The following is a 19,405-nucleotide window of genomic DNA, read 5'->3' on the forward strand; positions in this document are numbered from 1 at the left end:
CCACAAAAACGAGCCGCTATGGGACTGTCCGCAACACTCCTATGCCCACAACCAACATGGCCGCCGCCGCCTCCTTTGGAGGGTGCGGTGCTCTCGCGGGAAACCGCCCTACCGTTGCTAGGCGCGGAGGGGGCGCGCGGGCGGCTTCTCGCGAGAACAGCGTGAGGCGGCGACGATGGCCATGGCGGACGGGGCCGGTAGCAACGGGGACGCTGCGGGGCCGCTGGTGGGCAAAGAGGCGGGTGAGGCGGCGGGACCGGCAGTGGGTGGGTGGTTGGGCCCCACGAGGTGCCCTCTAGCCTGATTGGATCCTGCGAGGTGCGGGATATCCCGAACAGGGACCGCCCGCACCTCGCGGGTTTCCACCGGGCCGCTGACGCCCCCGTTTTGTGTCCCACCCCCTTCACCCCACAGTGGAGCGGCTGATCCGGGAGAACGGACACATTTTCACCGAGGCGCAGTGCAAGGTGTGCAGCGCCCTGCTCATCTCCGAGTCACAGCGGCTGGCTCACTACCAGGTAAAGGGGAAGTCCTCCGCCCCAGGTCAGCCCCGCTCTCGGCGAGGCACCGAGCGGGGGTTTCTCTGCTTTCCCCAGAGCAAGAAACACGCCAACAAGGTGAGACGGTACCTGTCCATCCACGGCGGGGAGGAGGGTGCCCACGGGAAGAAGATGAAGCTGGAGGTGAAGCAGGTGAGAGGAGACCCAATCAATGTCTATAACTAATGTCTACAATCAATATCTTAAGATTTAGAGGGTAAGTCCTGCAAAGAGTGGCTGAGGGAGCTGGGGGTGTTTAGTCTGGAGAAAGGAGGATTAGGGCAGACCACATTGCTCTCTATAACTCTCTGTCAGGAGGTTGTATCCAGGTGGGGATTGGCCTCTTCTCCCAGGAAACCAGCAACAAAAGGAGATGTCCTCAAGCTGTGCCAGGGGAGGTTCAGGTTCGACATCAGGAGGGATTTCTTCACTGAAGGGAGGTGGTGGAGTCACTGTCCCTGGAGGTGTTTAAGAAATGACTGGACATAGCACTCAAGTGCTCTGGTCTAGTTGATAAGGTTGCAGTCAGTCAGAGGTTGAACTTGATGATCTTGGAGATGTTTTCCAGCCTTAATGATTCTCTCATTCTGTGGATTGTTTAGAGGGAGGGTGTCAGAGGATAAAACAGACTCTGCTCAGGGGTGCCCAGCAACAGGGTGAGAGGCAGCAGGCATAAACTGATGCGCAAGAAGTTTCACCTGAACATGGGGAAGAACTCCTTACCTGTGCAGTGACCAAGCACTGGAAGGAGCTTGACTAAGCGTGGAGTCTCCCTTCCTGGGGATATTCCAGAACTGTGGAGTCTCCCTTCTTGGGGACATTCCAGAACCATCCAAATGCAATCCTGTGCCAGGTGCTCTGGAATGACCCTACTTGAGCAGGGAGGTTAGACCAGACAACCCACTGTGGTTCCTTCTAGTGTGATCTATCCTTGGATTTTGTGAGTGCAGGATCCACCAGAGCTAAATACAGCTCTATGAGACCTGCTGGGCTAAAGGCAGTTGCCCAACCTTGTAAGTAAATGAGGAAAATACTTTCAGAAGGGGCTTTGTGAGAACTGAGAAGCTCAGTGGCAGGTGTTTCACCAGGCCTTGTCCCAGTTCCTGCTGCCCTCCCCACTCAGACAGCCTCTTTGAGTTTGTTCTCCCCATTTAAACAAATGCATATTCCTCTTTTTGATAGTCTTGCTTGAAATGATAGAGAAAGAAGAGAAGCAACAGCTTGTCAGGAGCATCATTGCATAACATCATGCAGAGCACATTGGGTTCACTATCCACAGGAATTCTCCTCCCAGAGAATTATTTTACTTATTTAGGTTTCCTCAGCTGGTAGCTGGAGCTTGTTGGTCAATAAAGGCCCCACGTTCCATTCAGCCATCTGTCTGCCCCGTGACTCCCTTGTGGAACAGATTCTACTTTTATGATTGCTTCAGCTGTAATCCCTAACTCTGGCATTTGCAGGGAGCTGGGGGATAACAGCAGATGCCTTTGCACATAGTGTCAGGCTGAGAACTGCCTGCTGCTCCCTCCTCAGCTGGTGTTGTGTTGCAGATGACCCAGCTGATAGTGATGTTTGTGCTGCTCAGTTCACACCTTGCAGGGGACAAGGCTGCGTGGTCCAATTTTGGCAGCCACATGCTTAACCTTGTCCTTAACCCAAACAGGCCAGGGCTGCCCCTCTGCCTGGAGTGTTTGCCAACAGGTTAAAAACAGTCATCTGGTGCAAGAACACTCACCAGGAAGGGAGAGGGTGATGCTGCATCGTGGAAGTTCTACCTAGTCATGCTTCATCAACTTAACAGCCAAATGTCTTTGATAATCTTTCTTTAGCTCCCAGACCATAGTGTTTCTCCTCAAAACCAGGAGGCTGGACAGATGACCTGCAGAGGTCCTTCCCAGCCTCATCAACTCGGTGGTTCTCTGTGCACAGGACAGCAAGCAGGAAGGCAGCAATGGGGAGGACAGGAACAAGTGTTGTCCCATCTGCAACATGACCTTCTCCTCTCCAGCTGTGGCAACATCTCACTACTTGGGCAAGACTCATGCCAAGAACATGAAGCAGCAGGCCCCCAAAGTAGGAGGTATGAGTGTCTGCAGCACCTTCACGTTGTCCCAAAGGGCTGTTGAGAGGTTTGTTGAACCCCAAGTGTGAGCTCTTGTAAGCGTGCATGCTCTTTGCCATGAAATAGAGTAAACCAGCAGTGCACCTTCAGAGACCTGGCTGTGCCAGCCTGCTCAGTGGGCTGACATTGGCAAGAGGTTTTGTGTTTTTTTTGTTTTACTTTGTTTGGGGAAAATGCAGCTGGCAGCAGCCATTGTACCCACCCCTGTATTCAGGGACCAGGCATGTGATGTTAACGTGTAGAAACCTGTCACAGAAGCCTGTCACAGGGTATGATGCTCATCAAAAGGTTACAGAGACTGAAGTGATTGGTGAAGCTCTGATATGACAAATTCCCCAGGGCTGCTCAGCTGCAACAATGTGGCCTCTGAGGTTCACAGACTCAGGAGCTGCAGATTGCTGGGGAGCATCAGTACCTGTTTATTCTGACCTTGTCTGCCCCAGCACAACTACCTGTGTGTCTCATCCCTTTGCTAGCAGCCAGAAAGGCCTGGTGGGTGGGGACAGCCTCTGTCCAGGGCAGGTAGGGGTAGCTGTGGGCCAGGGGGGCTGCAGCTGGTCAGGACAGAAGGACAACACAGCCATTGAGTGCACCTGAGGATGGAAGCTTGTGTTAATTCCAAGCTGGGGACTTGTGAGTCACCTGATTTCTGGGATCTTCCAGGCAAAAGCTGTCTGTCCCAGCATGTCTTCATAACTTTGCTAAAATGTGTGCACAGCAAAGCCACCTCTGGGATCCTCTTGTTCTTTGGAGCCCTTGCTTTTGGGGATGAAGGGAGCCTGCAGGAAGAGGTGGATGTTCACTGAGGAGTCTGATGTGTGCCTTTGGTGCTGGCACAAGAGAAGCTCTCTGATCCCTAGCAGGTTACTCACTCTGCTCTTTGGCACCCTGGAGGGAGAGGGTGCAGGTTTCTCTACCACGCAGAAGAGCTGCTTCCCTGTGTGGATTCACTGTGTCAGACCTGATCCCATTTCTGCTGTGTCTCAGGCAAGACTCCTTATGAATTCAGTATCAAGTCCTGTGCTTCCAGAATCCCACTGCCTTTGCTGTGCAAGGGTTTGTGCCCATGTTCTGTCTGGGAGATGATAACAGCAGGTGGAAGCTTGTTAGACCCAATGTTTCTTGAATACAGTCATGCTTATGTTAAGGAGAAATATGGAAATGTGTTGGATTTTTTTAAACCCTGAAAGTTTTCCTAACATACTCTGAGTTATGTTACCACATGTCTTTAAATTCTGCAGCATTAAGGGAAGAGGTAGGAAAATCATTAATTTATTGAGATATCTTACATTGGCTAGGTTTGGGGTTTAGATGTAGGGTGTTACTGGTTTTAATGTGTGTTTGGGGGAAATAAAGTAACTGTTTTTTACCTGAGTTCTGTGGCTGACCAGGAGTTTGGATTTGCTCTACAGAAACGGTGCCCCCACAGAAACACCCTGCTGCCCTCCCCACCTCTACTGCATCTTCTAACGAAGAGAACAAGGACATTACTGACCCGGACAAGTTCTGTAGCCTCTGCCATGCCACTTTCAACAACCCCCTTATGGCAAAACAGCACTATGTAGGCAAGAAGCATAGAAAGCAGGAGACCAAACACAAGCTGATGGCGCACTACGGCCGAACCCCCGATGCACCAGCGTCATCCTTCATGGGTGAGTTCTCAACAGGGAGGCTGATAACCAGCTGAAGAGCAGGGTGGGAAAGAAGCAGAATGTGTCTGTCAGGCCTTTGGACAAGAGAGTCTGTGTGGAGGGAGCAGGGGAGTACTGCATGTGATGAGGAACTTGATTATACACCCTAAGATTGATTTAGTTGATGTTGTAACCCCCAGCAGCAGATGTTTTAGGCTGTAGCTACTCGTGACAAGCTTTGGGTTTTGTTATGCGGTGCTCTTGAATTGGGGACGTGTCCTTTTTATTCTCTGTGCGGATAATCCAGGGATTTTGGCCAGTACTGTTTCTAGTTAGGTGATTGCATCCAAAATGGAAAGATAAAAGTGGTATTTGATGCTTAAAAGTCATCTTTGAGGGGGCTAGCCAGAGATGGAAGGAATAGGTTTAACTGCACCTGCTGCTTCAAAGCACATGAAAGCTGGAAAGATTTCTCCCTGAATGCCTTTCTGCTTCTGTGTGGGCACTTCCATCTGATGAACTAATGCAACTCTCTCTGGAGCAAGCAGGAATGTGGAAAAAAAAAACAACCCAGAGCTATTAAGGAGGAACTTTAGGCAGACAGTTACAACTCTTTTGGTTTATGATCTGCTGCTTATGAGCACTTGTACGTGATGAAAGCCCTCAGACTCCAGTGAAAGCATTAGGCACTCACAGAAAACTCCTTTGTTCCTCCCAGCAGCCTTCTGTTGGGCCAGGAAGTCTTAGTACCTTCTGGATACTTGAGGTAAATAATAAGCAGACAGATCATCTTAAAATCTTCATTAAGTGCTTCTTTCTCTGTCATAAAAACCCACACAAGCAGAAGATGAATTATTCTAATTCTTTGCAGGCCACCTTTAGATACCGGTAGCACTTATGACAAATGAGGCTCAATTAGCCAAGTAATGTTCTCTCCCACATTGCGTGGCCGTGTGGGAGATGGAAAAGGTGCTTGGTATCTCACGTTACCCATCTGCTCTGCACCTAATTAGTAGGGTCTGATGAATGGTTCCACTTGAGTGTGACTCAGGTGCTGACAGGGGCAGGAGCCCCAGCCCAGGCGGGCTGGGTAGGTGGGCAGTGCCATTGCCTGGGTAGGTGGACAGAGTGCCCTTGCCTGTGTGATTGATGTGTCCCAAGAAGTTCCAGCAGAATGGGAATATGTACAGTCACATATCCAGGGCACTTCAGCTCTTCAGGAAAGGTTTCAGAGCCTGGGCTATAATCAGGGGCTTCTCAGATGAGATGGGCTGCAGTCAGGGATGTTTTGTCCCGCTCTCTTTGCCTGTGTCTGTGTGCCAGCAGCCACAGTTGTCCCTAAACTCTCTGCTGAGACCTGACTTGCAGCAGATAAAAGATGTGTTCTTTGCAAATGCAACACTGAGGTGGTTACCCACTTAAAGTTCTTTGGGAACAGGTAGTTTGGGGTTGAAGAGTGTAGTTCAGACAACTTTATGCATGCATCTGTTGGATGAGTTTGTAACAGAGAAACCTTGACATGGATGGTCAAGAAAAGCAGATGATGCAGGGAAGCAAACCTGAAGGCTGTGTCAGCTCCTCTGGCCTTTACTGCCCAGATCCAGCTCCATTTTAAGAGCCAAAATGTCCCACTGGAGTCTGAAATACCTGAGGTGCAGCAGCCGCATGGCAAAGTGTCTGCTATATCCAGAGTTGAGCTTCCTGATGATTTACTGCTCTGCACACCTGGCATCCATCTCCTCTTTCACCTTAGGGAAATATCTTCCTTGTGAGATTCCCAACCAGAGCCCTTCCCCAGTGAGCCAAAATTCAGGAATGCTTAATGTCTTGAGGACAACTGCCAGAATTTTTCCCTGTTAGAAACTCCAGTGCTGCCATACTTGCCTGTTTGGTATCTGTGACCTCCTGAACTTTCAGTCCAGCTGGAGCTGTCATGTTACACAAAACCATTGATCCTGTCGAGTACCACTATTGTTGGAAACTCTTTTTTTTCCTGGCAGTTAACTGATCCACTGACTGTAACCAAACTGCTTGAGGATAGAGCTTAATATCCTCAGTTGGCACCTCAGCAAGGCTTAGCAAAATGCTGCATTGTGTAGCTGGACAGTGGGTGTAATCTCCTCTGGCTGCCTTTTTTATTGAAATGTTATAAGCTTACAAATTTAGTATCTCCTATTTTCTGTTTTGAGATGTCCACTTCAGCAGAAGCAGGAATATGGGAGAGAAAGGGAGTTGTAAAGGCAGTTAAAGCCTTTGGGGTTTGGGGTCCAAATCTGAAATACTTACTATGCCTGGTACTGTGAACTGTTGGTAGGAAATATGTGTGTGTTTTTTAGTGGTGAACAAACCATGTTCTGATCAGGGAGGCTTTTTTGGCTTAGTGATTGCCTTGCAGTGACTGGCTGATTCACAGCGAGGTAGTGGGATTCTGTGATCTCCCTGCCTGGTCAGATTGTTGACTGTTACTTGTCTTTGTTTAGGGTTGTTTAATAAATCAGGTGATCGAGTATCTGGTTTGTTTCTAGTTCAGGCACGGGGATTGGCTAGCTGTGTGTGCTAACATTACTGTCTGTTTCAGCTGGGAAGGGCTACCCCTGCAGCACATGTAACATAGTGCTGAACTCCATAGAGCAGTACCAAGCTCACATCAGTGGCTTCAAACACAAGAATCAGTAAGTAATGTTCTTGTCTAAGTGTGTTTCCAGCCTTGCTGTTCAAATCGATGGCCTAAATATAACCTAACATGCATTTTTGAGCACGTGTTTCCAGCTGACTTCCAACCAGAACAGCAGGGTCTGTGCAGGCTTTCTCTGTTTGTCCTGTCACTGCTCCAGGAGCTCCCTCTGCAGACAGACCAGTCGTGCTGCCGAGGTGTAAGTGCCTCTGGTACTTTGGGTTCCTAGTAGTTCAGCTCAGCACAGACCTTTGCAGTGAACCTGACACCTATTAAACACAGTTTCTCTTAACATCTGAGATTTTAATTTAATTAAGGAGTGGCTTAGTGGAGATCTGCTTGCCATTCTAATCTCCGTTGGGATTGCTTGTTTAAAATTTGGCGTACAGTCAGCACAATTCCAGAAACCTGGACTGTATTCCTGAACTCACTCTTATAGCTGGCAAGCTAAATAATGGCATCCCTTGCATATATTATTAAATGAAAAAAATTATGCTGCCAGATGATTAATACCAAAAATACTTGTTCTGGAGTCTGCCAATCTTTATTTTAAGAGCCTTCACTAAAAGAGGCGCAGTTAAGAGCCTGGGTTGGTTAGAAAGCTTCTTAGAAGGAAAAGGTATTAGGAAGTCCTATCTGAAAGGAGGGCAGGCTCCTAGCCAAATTCCCCAGAAGGGACAAGAAGAAAACTAGGATCCCTTGTTGCCTGTCTATGGAATAGCAGCCTCCTGGTCCCTCAGCTCTGGGGAGTACTTGATGGGAAGACATCTTTCATCCCAGGGAAGTTCCAGCTCTTGATCAGCACTACTGGATCAGTGAATAGGAAGTATTCCATTTTGGGAGAGATAACACTGAGGATGTTCCCAACACACACACACACATAAATGTTCTCTTTAAGGACGCTGCTGTTGTTGGAGCTGTCGCAGCCACACAACTCCCTTTCAGAAAGCTGCTCTGGATTCAGCTGTGCAGTCTTCTTCCAGCTTCTGCAGCCTGCAGAGAAGCAGGATGCTTGCTTTGTAATGGGAGCTCTTTAGCAGTCCTTGAGCTGTGCTGCAGCTAATTCTGCCATGATAAAGGTGTCTGTTTACACACAGGCACAGAGAGCAAGGATTCACTTGGAAGATTTTCTGGCAAGTTGTTGCTTTGGCTGCAGTGGGCTGTTGCTCCACTGACAGCCTTGCCTGCTGAGCAGTGATTGCAGCTGGCACATTTCAGAGCATTTGTGACATAGTCTCATTTTTTTTCCTTTTTCTTACTCCCTTCAATGTGCAGGATGCCAGGAGCAGTGCCGGTTGTCGGACCGTTCCCGCCACAGCAGTATGTCCGGGAAGAGTCAACTGCCCCAGGAGGCTACAGTTACTTCAGCCAAGACTTCTAGAGCAAGTTGCAGCACTATTCTTGGAGTTGTTGGTGGCCCCAGAAAGCACATCCTTTGCCAGCCCACAATGGTTTCATTATCCCTCCGGATAAGCAAAGCCCTACCCTCCTGTATACACCCATTGAGCAGAACCGGGACTGAATCTGTCAGGAAAAGGATCCAGCTGGAAGAGACTTGCTAGACAGCAAATACTTCACTCCCTTAGAGTAGTTTTTATTGTGTAATTGCTTCCTGTGAAGGTGGGTGTGGTGTGAGAGGAAGTGTGTCTCTGGTGTAAGGAGGGTTTGGCAGCAAGCTGGTAGTGGCACCTTTTCCCTGTCCCCACTCCAGGGCGCTGCCCATCCTCCTGCTGGACTGCTCTCAGAGGGACACCAGCACCCATGGGCACCCCTAGGCATGACCCAAGGGGACCTGGAGCCTGGCTGTGGGACCAGAGACACCCATGTGGCCAGGAGGCTGAGGAGGGAGCATGGCTCTTGTCCCTAGGTGTGCCCTGGTGTTGGTGTGCTGTCAGCCCAGCTCTGCTCCTCAGTGCCCTGGGCCAAGGCTCTGGCTGCCTTGCCAGGCTGATCTCCATTGCCTTCTGGGCTGGCAGGCCCAGGACAGAGCACAGAGCCACCCATGAGCCACATCTTCCACAGAAGCACCGCCACAGTCCCCTGCCCAGGCCACAGCCAGCTCTGTGGAGCCAGTTGCTCCTCCAGCAGCACACCCAGGGGAAGCACAGTCCTGGCCACAGCCCCAACCACTGCCATCCCTTGTGGCCCCACAGGCTCTGTGGAGTAAATCAGGTGCAGATGTGGAGTCAGGACCAGGTTCCTGCTTACAATTAGGGGCTGGGAAGGTTGGCTGTGGCCCGGTTCCTGCCTTGCAGTTCCTTGCCATGGCTGCTGCTTTACCCGGATGAACCCCCAATGTTGTGCAAGGGACAAGGCTGGTGAGCAAAGCTCCTGCTTTCTTGGCCCATAGATGGGCACTGTGGCCCAACCCAGCACATGGTGTATGCCATGTCCCCACAGAGAGCAGGACACATTCTGGCCCCAGGTACCTCATTCCCTGTGCCAGCTGCAGCCACAGCATTTCCTCCCACACCCGGGGCAGGAAGAGGTGGCAGGGCTGCAGTGGGACAAGGCATGACACTGCCCACCCTCCTGCCGATCACTCTCAACTTGTATATTCCCCACTCGGCCATCACTGCCCAAATCTGTGGATGTTCCTGTGCCATGCTGGGGCCAGATGAAGCCAGGGCCCCTGGTGTCCCTGTCCTGCAGCCCCTGTGCTGGGCCCCACATTCTTGGCTCCCCAGAGGAAGCAGTAGATTTATGTTTGCCAAGTTTTGCCCGGTTAAACCTTAACCAAGCTGGGTTGCTCCATCAGTCCCTCCCAGTCAGAGATAAGGATAGGCAGGGAAGACCAGGGCCTGGTTGAATGTGCTGCCCCCAACCTGGTAGCTTGCCTCCAGGGCAGGACCTAGCCTCTGCAACATACCCTGCCCAGTCTGGGGCAGCTGCCTGCCCTTCCAGCTTGCCCCCTGCCTTCTTCAGCAGCTCCCTGCTGATAAGAGGGTAGCAGGTTGTGGCTGGGGCTGGAAGCTGCCATGTCAAAGCCAGTGGGACTGGATGGAGCTGGAAGCCCTGTATTGGGGCTCACCCCTCTGCTCCAGGGCTGACCCACTCCCTCAGTGCCAGAAGGTTCACATCACCCCAGGCTGAGCCTGCTCTGCCTCAGATCCTATGCACGTACAGGGTATGGTGAGCTGGGGCTTCTGTGCCCCAAACAAGAGCCGTTCAGGGGAGGCCAAGAGAAACTTCCAGGAGGAAAGAGCCCCCCAGGCTCTGGCCCCCACAGGAGCCACCGTGCTGCCCGGGCTCTGGCTGGCCACAGGTGCCACCGCAGCGGGAGTGGCAGCAAGTGCTGGGGCCAGGCACAAGGGGCGGCTGTGTTCCCGCAGCTCCGGCTGCCTTCCAAGAGCAATATTGTTGGCACCAGGCAGGCTCCCTGCACCGGCAGCACATACATGGGCCTTTCATGAGGGGGGTGGGGATGATTTACTGCCTGGGGGAAGGGGTAGGGGCGGGAGGATGGAGCCCCAGCAGGCCGGCGCCCGGCCCCTTCTGCATGCTCGTTGCCGCGGGGCCCCGCACATGCAAGCAAGGCTGAGAGTATGACCAGGGGGTCGTCTCTCCCAGCGGGCATGGGGCAAGAGGGATCCCTCTGCCCCATCTTTGGGAGTTTTAAAAACACACTTCATCTTTGGGCACCCTGCTGTGTCTGAGCTAAGCAATCACGGGTTACGTATCCCTTGTGCCACAGTGATGGGGGCAGCCCATGAGCTGGGGGAGACAGGGGCACCAGAGGAGGGTGCTGGGGCAGGGGTGCACCCACAGCACTGAGTGCTGTGCTGGCACAATCCCCCCCCCTTGTTGAGCTGCTGGCATGGAAGAGGCCGTTGTGGTGCTGCCGGCAGCGGGTGGCAGGCGGTGGTGCTGGGCTGCTGTGAAGGGCTTTTTGTTTGCCATCAGTTGTGTGTTATAAATCAAGCCAGGCAGCCCAGCCCCAGCCCAGTGCTGCCCCACAGCAGGGAGGTGACCGGTTCCCAGCTGCCTGCAACAGAGCCCCACCAAGCCCTGGCCTGTGCCTGGAAGTGCCCTAGCCCAGTGGGTATGTTTAGTGTGACACTGGGCGAGGTGCCTGCACTGGTCTGCTTGGCTTCTTCCACTCAGCATTTGGGAACCCTGGGATACAGGGAATCTTTCCATGTTCATCCCAGGTTCTGGGTCCCACAGACTCCCCAGAGTCCCAGCTCTCCGTGGTGTTCCCAGTACTGGGAACGTCCCCTTCTCTCTGGTTTTAATTTGGTTTTGGTTCGAATTGAGCTGAACCCAACATTTTTCTGTGTTTCCGGCACGCTGTGAACTCTGCAGGGGCGGCCGCTGCTCCGTGAAATTGATGTTCTCGACCGCTTCACGCATCAGCAGGAATGAACAGCTGCTGGGGGCTGCTGGCCCCCAAGACTGTTCTGTGCACCTCTGCACCCCAAGGGGACACCAGTACTCCAGATAGGGAGCAGCACGGGGTGGATGGTGCTATGGGAGACTGTAGCACCAACCAGACCTCACAGTGAAACCGTGTCATGCTGGAAGTTGCTGGATTGGCACAGCATGGACAAGGCTGTGCCCAGGACTTGCGGTGTGACCCTACAGAATGAGGGGTGACAGTGAAAGTGCACCCCACTCACGGGGCCCCAGGATCCATGCCAGGTATGAGCAAGGCTGTGTGTGGGGCTCAGCACAGTCCTGGAAGATCTTGCTGGAAAGCAGGTGGCAAAGCAGGATACAGGAAAAGAGAGCAGTTCTAGAGTCAGATCCTGGCCATGTACTGAGGGACCCCTCTTGATGCTCAGGGGCCACTGTTCTTTGGGATCACATCAGCTCAGAGTGTCTGAGGCTAGGCTTCCCCCAGTTCCCAGGGGTTCTGCATGGGCCAACGAGCAGCAAGGCCTGGGCATGGTGAGGTCTGCCTGCCCCAGCATAGCCAACAGCATAGGGAAGGTGAGGGTGAAGTGTTTATGGGTCAGATTAGGCCACTCCAACGCTGGCTCCCAGCTCAGCCACGTTTTATGACGCTCTGTTATGGGCTCCTAATGAGGGTCACAGCCACTTTATGGCACCGAAGGCGATAACGCTACAACTAATTATGGCGCACTTATCGTGTGGGCTGCTGGGCACCCAGCAACGCTCAGTACCCAGCCTGGGCCACGACACCTGCTTCGGGCTGGAGTGTTGCCACTCCCAGCAATCGGGGGGAAACGGGGGTGTCCTTGCCCCCTGTCCCATCTGCTGCTCCCACGCGTGGGGTCTGCCTGGGGGACGGCACAGGCGATCAGCCTCGGGTGTTTTGCAGCCCCCTGCGTTCCCCACTCGCGAGGCGAGGCTGAACCGGCAGGACCGGGACGGGGGGGGGAGTTCCGGGGGCCGCCTCTCGCTGCTGGGGGGGAGGGCTGGTGCTACCCCCCCACTTCCCCCGTCCAGCTCGGCGGCGGGTCGGTTTGCAGAGGTGCCGGCGGAGCGGGGCCGGTCCCCGTCCCCCCCTCCCACCTCCCCAGCGCTCCGGGCGGAGCTGCTGTAACCCGAGCGCGTCCCTACAAAGTGTCCGCGCCCCCGAGACGGCGGCAGAGCGGGGCCGGAGCCAGCCCGGAGCGAGCCCCCGACCTGCCCGCAGCCGGAGCCGTCCCGAGCCCGGAGCCGGAGCCGTCCCCGGCCCTGCAGCCATGGGGCCACTGTGTGGGGCGCGGCGGAGCTGAGCCCGCTGTCCACGGACTTTGCCCCGGCCCGCGCAGCGCAGGCGGCTGCGCCGCGAGAGCCCGTCACCGCCGGTAACCACGCCGACCGCGACCCTCGCCCCCGGCACCATTCGGGCTCCCCTCCCCTCCCGGGACACTCTCCCCTTCCCTGGGATCCCCCGTGGTCCCCCGCCCCCAGTTAACTTCCCCTAGCGCCCTGACCAGGCTGATACTGGCTGGAGAGGTCGGGTTCCCGGCACCCGAACAGGCTGTTTCCCACTCTCCGTGCCCCCTCTCATTCCTGCCCAGGCACCCCTGTGCTCTGCCTTCCGTCCATGCACACCCACCCTCGCGGTGACCTGGGGACCTCGCACTGCTTCTCCTCTGTGCCTCGGGAGAGGAGGGGCTGCCCGCCCGGATCCGCTTACCCAGCCCTGCCTGTCCCGCAGGGTGGGACCCCCGCGCTGGGGGGCCTGGAAGATGCGGCCCCTCTTGCAGGTCGTGGCGGGACTGCTGCTGGCGGCGGCTGCACGGGGCAGGGCGATGGAGCCAGGTATGGCTGCGGGGGGCGAAACAGAGCCGTGGGGCGGCGGGAGTGGGGTCGTGCTTTCTGAATACTTTCTCCATCCCAGCTGGGTTGCGGGTGCTTGCCCTGGGCAGACAGCCCCATCGCTCTGCCTGTAGGGCAGGGCTGGCGGGAGCTGGATACACGGCGCAGGGATCTGCGTTTCCATCGCTGACAGGAGGAGGGTGGCTCCAGCTAGGCTGTCCCTCTGTTGCGGAGGCTTGGCTCGTTCGGTGAACACGCGTGGCATAGGGGTTGCGAGATCGCTGTGGGCTGTGGCTGCTGTGTGTAGCTCCTGGCGAGGTGCGCGCAGTCCGTGCATCGCAGTCGTGGGTGCAGGAGGAGGACGTGCCCCGGGGACCAGAGACCAACTGCCCTACATCCCTCCTGTCCTGGCCATGCACTGGGCTGGAGACACACTCTTGCCCTCCAGGCTCCTGCGCGTGGCACTCGGGCTGCCGTGGTATTGCTGTGCTGGCGGCCAGGTTGATTCTGCCCTCCACGTGCAACACGCTGCTGATGGCCATCGGCAAGCTGGGCTCCACTGCCAGCCCGGGTACTGCCGAGGACTGACAGGCTGTATGGGTCCCAGCCATGCTTGGGGCATGTAGAGGTCCAATGATGGGTGTCTGGAGGGGTTTGGTGCCCTCCTTCAGAAAGGCAGAACAGGCTGGAGCGCCCTGCACCACTGGGAGTGGTGGGAGGATGGTGGCATGTGTGGCCTTGGACGGGAACGTGCCACTGGGAAAACCATGTCCCTGTGCTTCAGGGCAGAGTCCAGCCCTTACCCTCTTCTGGGGTGACAGAGCCAGGCTCTGGGCTGTGTCACACCACATGCTTTCCACACTAGGATAGGCATATGGAGGGGTCCTGCTGTCAGGGAGGGGTGAGCACTGGGGTGGGCACTCACCACATCTCTCCAGAGCTATTTGAAAGCCCCTTGCTGGAGTCAGAAGAGGAACATCTCCTACTGGACCCAGGCAACACATTGAAGCTGTACTGTGATGCCAACCAAAGTGGTGCCAGTGTGGTCTGGTACAAGGAATCCCGGCCACTCATCTCGGGGGCTCACATCCATCTCCGTCAGAGCCTGCTTGAGATCTCAGAGGTCACCTATGAGGACTCAGGGCTCTACGTGTGCCGGGCACAGGGAACTGGGGAGGTCCTGCGCAACTTCACCATCTCTGTCATGGGTAGGAGCCCCAGCAGCACCCAGCTATCCCTGGGGCAGCAAGGCAGCTACTACCCACCCAGCCCTGCAAGCAGGGATGTCCTTGTCAGTCCATTTCCCTTTGCAGACTCCCTGGCATCAGGTGATGATGATGAAGATAGTGATGGGGACAGTCCCCACGGAGACCAAAATGAGGAGTCAGTCTATGTGCACAGAGGTCAGTGCCACCCTGGGGCACTACAGGAGAGGGCAGGTGGGGCAGAACCAGGGGCATGGGGCACTGCTGCCTCCTGCTCCCAGCACAGGCCCCCTCCCACTGTACATCCTGCATGTCCCCAGCTCCTTACTGGACTCACCCACACCGGATGGACAAGAAGCTGTATGCAGTCCCTGCAGGGAACACGGTGAAGTTCCGCTGCCCGGCCTCAGGCAGCCCCAGCCCCAGCATCCGCTGGTTCAAGAATGGGCGCGAGTTCCGAGGGGAGCACCGCATTGGGGGCATCCGGGTATGGGCCAGCTCATCCCACCACAGCTTCCCTCCCAGGACCCATCTTCCCCAGCTCACCTCACTGCCTTACCTCCCCCTCTTGCAGCTCCGTCACCAGCACTGGAGCCTGGTGATGGAAAGCGTGGTGCCCTCTGACCGTGGCAACTACACTTGCCTGGTGGAAAACAGGTTTGGCAGCATCCGCTACAGCTATCTCCTGGATGTGCTGGGTGAGGGTTCCTCAGCATGGTGTTGATCTGGGCTTCCCCATACCTGGTGGGGTCAGGGAAAGGGGTGGAGGAGCCTCTGTTCATGTTCTGTCCACTGATGCAGCCCACATGTCTCTCGCACCCCAGGAACATGGGATGGAGACCAGGCTCAGGTTGTTCTGATCTGTTTGAGGGCTGGGGAAGGGCTCTCTGTGGCTCCACAGTGGGTGGAGAAGGAGGGAGAAAGAAGCTTGTGCTCTTGACCACCATGACAGTGACACTGCTCTGCTCCCTGTGCACAGAGAGGTCCCCACACAGGCCCATCTTGCAGGCTGGCCTGCCTGCCAACACCACAGCTCTGGTGGGCAGTGATGTGGAGTTCTTCTGCAAGGTCTACAGTGATGCCCAGCCCCACATCCAGTGGCTGAAACACATTGAAGTGAATGGCAGCAACTATGGTCCTGACGGGGTCCCCTATGTGCAAGTGCTCAAGGTAACAAAGGCTGGAAGCACCCAAGTCCCAGATACCCATGCTAAAGTGGTGACAGGGGTGCACAGAGCCCCCTGAAGAAGAGGGATACTGACCAACCATCCCTCTCTATGACAGACTGCAGATATCAACAGCTCTGAGGTGGAGGTGCTGTACCTGCGCAATGTGTCCATGGAGGATGCTGGCGAGTACACCTGCCTGGCAGGGAACTCTATCGGCCTCTCCTACCAGTCTGCCTGGCTCACCGTCCTGCCAGGTAGGGGTGAAGTCCTGGTATGGGGTCTGGGATCCCCAGCACACAGGCTCCATGCCTCAGGCCAACTCATTCACTTCCTGCAGAAGAGAAGCTGGCGCGGGAAGCTGAGGCCCCTGACACCAAGTACACAGACATCATCATCTACACCTCAGGCTCACTTGCCGTGGCCATGGCTATTATCATCGTGGTGCTGTGCCGGATGCAGACGCAGTCGAGCAAGCAGCACCTGGAGCCTATGGCAGTCCACAAGCTCTCTAAATTCCCACTCATTCGACAGGTGGGTACAAAACTTGGGCCCTGGTAATGCAGAGGGACCTTGGTGAGCAGTGCGCTCTGTAAGTGCCACTTGTGCCCATCACACCTTACCCTGCTGCCAGCTTTGGGGCTGCCCTTCCCACTGCCTCCTATGGCTCCCTCCTCCCATTGCTCCCAGTGAGGGTCTCTTTGCTTTTCTGTTGCATCTTTGTTTGGCCCTGGAGCATGGATGGGATGGCTGAGGACCTGTTTCTCTCTCCACAGTTCTCCCTGGATTCCAGCTCCTCTGGGAAGTCCAGCACATCCCTGATGCGCGTCACCCGACTCTCCTCCAGCTGTGCCCCAATGCTGGCTGGTGTCATGGAGCTGGACCTGCCCCTTGATGCCAAGTGGGAGTTCCCCCGAGACAAGTACGGTGCCATGCAGGGCAGGGACAGGGCCTGCTCTCCCCAGCTGCCCCAGGGACAGGAGCATACAGATGGCGGATGGGGAGGCATCTGGCCACCAGAAGGCCATCCCTGTGATCTCATGGTTCTGCTTGTTCTTGCCAGGCTGGTACTGGGGAAACCCCTGGGGGAAGGCTGCTTTGGCCAGGTGGTGCGGGCAGAGGCTTACGGCATAGACAGAGACCGGCCAGACAGAGCCATCACCGTGGCTGTCAAAATGCTGAAAGGTAATGGCTCCTGTGCCAGTGTCGAAAGAACGGAGGTGGCATCAGTGCCATGAAGGGGTGCAACCCAGATGGCATCGTGACACAGCCCTCCTTCCCTAGACAATGCCACCGACAAGGACCTGGCTGACCTCATATCCGAGATGGAGATGATGAAGCTCATGGACAAACATAAGAACATCATCAACCTTCTGGGAGTCTGCACACAGGATGGTGAGGGGGCTGTGCAGGAAGGGTTCAGGCAGGCCACGGGCATGGAGCAGGATCAGGGATGGGGACTACTGGGGGTAGTCTGTGGCTAACTGGGAAGGGACAAGGCGGGGGCTGAGCAAGTGGCCACCATTCCCAGGGCCGCTGTACGTGATTGTGGAGTTTGCTGCGAAGGGCAACCTGCGTGAGTACCTCCGTGCCCGCCGCCCCCCGACACCTGACTACGCTTTTGATGTCATGGCAATGCCTGAGGAGCAGCTCTCTTTTAAGGATCTGGTCTCCTGCGTCTACCAGGTGGCCCGTGGCATGGAGTACCTGGAGTCCAAACGGGTACGGCTGGCTTGGCCTGTGTGGGCTACCTGTGCTGGGCACAGCTTGGGAGAGCATGGTGGTGACAGAGGAGCTGTATCCCTGGTGAACTCACTGTCCTTGTGGAAAGGGAGTACAGCCCATTCCTATCTGTCCAGAACCTCCCAGCCCCATCCAGCAAAGTTCAAGGCAGTACCTCCCCAAAAATGTGGGACTCAAAGCCTGACCCACCTCCTGGGGAAGTGTAGGTACCCCCCCTGCTGCACCTGTCACTGCTGCCAGCCTGACAACAGGATGGCCCCACCACTGCAGGGGTGCTGGGGGGTGTGTAGGAGGGAAACAGTGATTTCAGTGTTTGAAGGGGACATCTGCAACTCATCCATCTCACACCCCTGTGGGTAATGCTCCCCCCTGGCAGTGCATCCACCGTGACCTGGCTGCTCGCAATGTGCTGGTGACAGCAGAGAGTGTGATGAAAATTGCTGACTTTGGCTTGGCCAGGGACGTTCACGATATCGACTACTACAAAAAAACCAGCAATGTGAGTGGGGCTTCTGGGAGAGGGGCACAGGGACCACCAGACAGGCCTGAGCTAAGCAGGGGGTTGCTCTCATAGGGTCGCCTGCCAGTGAAGTGGATGGCACCCGAAGCCCTGTTTGACCGTGTGTATACCCACCAGAGTGATGTGTGAGTCCTGAGGGGAGTGAGGGTCTCTTGGGTGTGGGTTGAGGATGCTGTTGGTGTTGAACAATGCAGCACTGTGGGGTTATGCATGTACTGGAGGGTCCCTATGAGCAGAATGGGAGTACTCTGTGAGGACGTATTCCCTAGGGGTGATCCACCTTCTCCCATCCCTGCTCCCACAGCACTGCAGGGTGCAGTAAATGTATTTCACCTCCCTTTGCTATGCATGATCCTAGGTGGTCCTTTGGGATCCTGATGTGGGAGATCTTCACATTGGGGGGCTCCCCATACCCTGGCATCCCTGTGGAGGAGCTGTTCAAGCTGCTGAAGGAGGGGCACCGCATGGACCGGCCATCCAACTGCACCCATGAGCTGTGAGTACGTGCCAGGTGGATGGACAGGGAGCACAGTGAGACCCCCACTAACACCCCCTCATCCCCAGGTACATGCTGATGAGGGAGTGCTGGCACGCTGTGCCCTCACAGCGCCCCACCTTTAAGCAGCTCGTGGAGGGGCTGGACAAGATCCTGGCAGCCGTTTCAGAGGAGGTGAGAGAAGGGGAGTCTGGTGGGGGAGGAGTGGGCAGTGTGGTCACTGATAGCGCTGGTGGTCATGACACCATCCCTTCTTGCAGTACCTGGACCTCTCCATGCCCTTCGAGCAGTACTCGCCCTCCTGTGAGGACACTGCCAGCTCCTGCTCCTCTGATGACTCCGTCTTCACTCATGACCCACTGCCACTGGCTCCCCGCCTCTTCTCCTACCCCAGCGTGAGGACTTAAGGAAGGGCAGGGAAGGGTGATGCTGAAGCCAGCTCTGCCCTTGCAGAGAGGGGGTGCAGGTTTCCAAAGGTGTCTGTGTTGTCCAGGCTGAGCAGTGTGTGGGCAAGGCCCTGAGCCACAGCACCAGGGCAGGGTGTCCCTCTCTCCAGGTTCTGTTTGGGCCATCAGCCCTGGCCATCAGCCCTGGCTGAGATCTGCCTGGTATTGTGGGGCAGCAGGAGCTAGAAACTTTCCAGGTGGGCACTGCCTGGGATGCCCATGGCATTGCCCAGGGACATGGGCTTTGCCAAGTGCTTCAGTGGAAGTGTCTCTGGGCAGGAGCCCCACTGCATCTGTACATAGCCACAGAGATGAATATTTATGTACATGAAATATCAACCTGATAAATTATTTTTTTGGAATACACCCCAGTGCAGTTTCTGGGCTGCTCCTGGGGCACAAAGGGCTCACCTTAGTTTGGAAGGCAGGCCAGGGGTTGCCTCCTCACTGCCTCCTTGCCCTCCAGCCAGTCCAGGGGCCTGCAATCACTCCTGGGGGACACAGAGACAGTGCCACAGGTGCAGGAAGTGATGTCCCCACTCCTGTGCCTCCAGGCCTGCTCCAGCACAAAGCACCCTCGCATCTGTTCCCTATTAGCCACTACTGCACTAAGCCACCGTGAACTTCGCTACCAGCATTGCCCTGAAACT

General features: G+C 55.5%; 2 protein-coding genes across 3 annotated transcripts; both read left to right on the top strand.

Moving 5' to 3' along the window:
* The first annotated feature begins 174 nt into the window (after positions 1–174).
* Positions 175–8,543, top strand: ZNF346 (zinc finger protein 346). The gene is made up of 7 exons (XM_062502131.1): positions 175–242; positions 415–518; positions 597–692; positions 2,469–2,619; positions 4,074–4,313; positions 6,871–6,964; positions 8,242–8,543. The coding sequence occupies exons 1-7, from the start codon at positions 176–178 to the stop codon at positions 8,345–8,347; spliced, it is 858 nt and encodes a 285-aa protein (XP_062358115.1). The 5' UTR covers position 175; the 3' UTR covers positions 8,348–8,543.
* A 4,566-nt stretch (positions 8,544–13,109) lies between these two features.
* On the top strand, positions 13,110–19,092 carry FGFR4 (fibroblast growth factor receptor 4). Of its 2 annotated transcripts, XM_062502516.1 has the most exons (17): positions 13,110–13,182; positions 14,118–14,387; positions 14,493–14,582; positions 14,705–14,871; positions 14,959–15,082; positions 15,364–15,554; positions 15,669–15,807; positions 15,891–16,084; positions 16,327–16,472; positions 16,614–16,735; positions 16,835–16,945; positions 17,082–17,272; positions 17,670–17,792; positions 17,868–17,938; positions 18,172–18,309; positions 18,378–18,483; positions 18,570–19,092. In XM_062502516.1, exons 1-17 carry the CDS (start codon positions 13,110–13,112, stop codon positions 18,714–18,716), a joined length of 2,403 nt encoding a protein of 800 aa, XP_062358500.1. In that variant the 3' UTR covers positions 18,717–19,092. The 2 variants fall into 2 exon arrangements, with proteins under 2 accessions (XP_062358500.1, XP_062358501.1); XM_062502517.1 differs by lacking the exon at positions 14,118–14,387.
* Positions 19,093–19,405: the final 313 nt, after the last annotated feature.

This window comes from Cinclus cinclus, chromosome 14, assembly GCF_963662255.1.
Source record: "Cinclus cinclus chromosome 14, bCinCin1.1, whole genome shotgun sequence".
Lineage (NCBI taxonomy): Eukaryota > Metazoa > Chordata > Aves > Passeriformes > Cinclidae > Cinclus > Cinclus cinclus.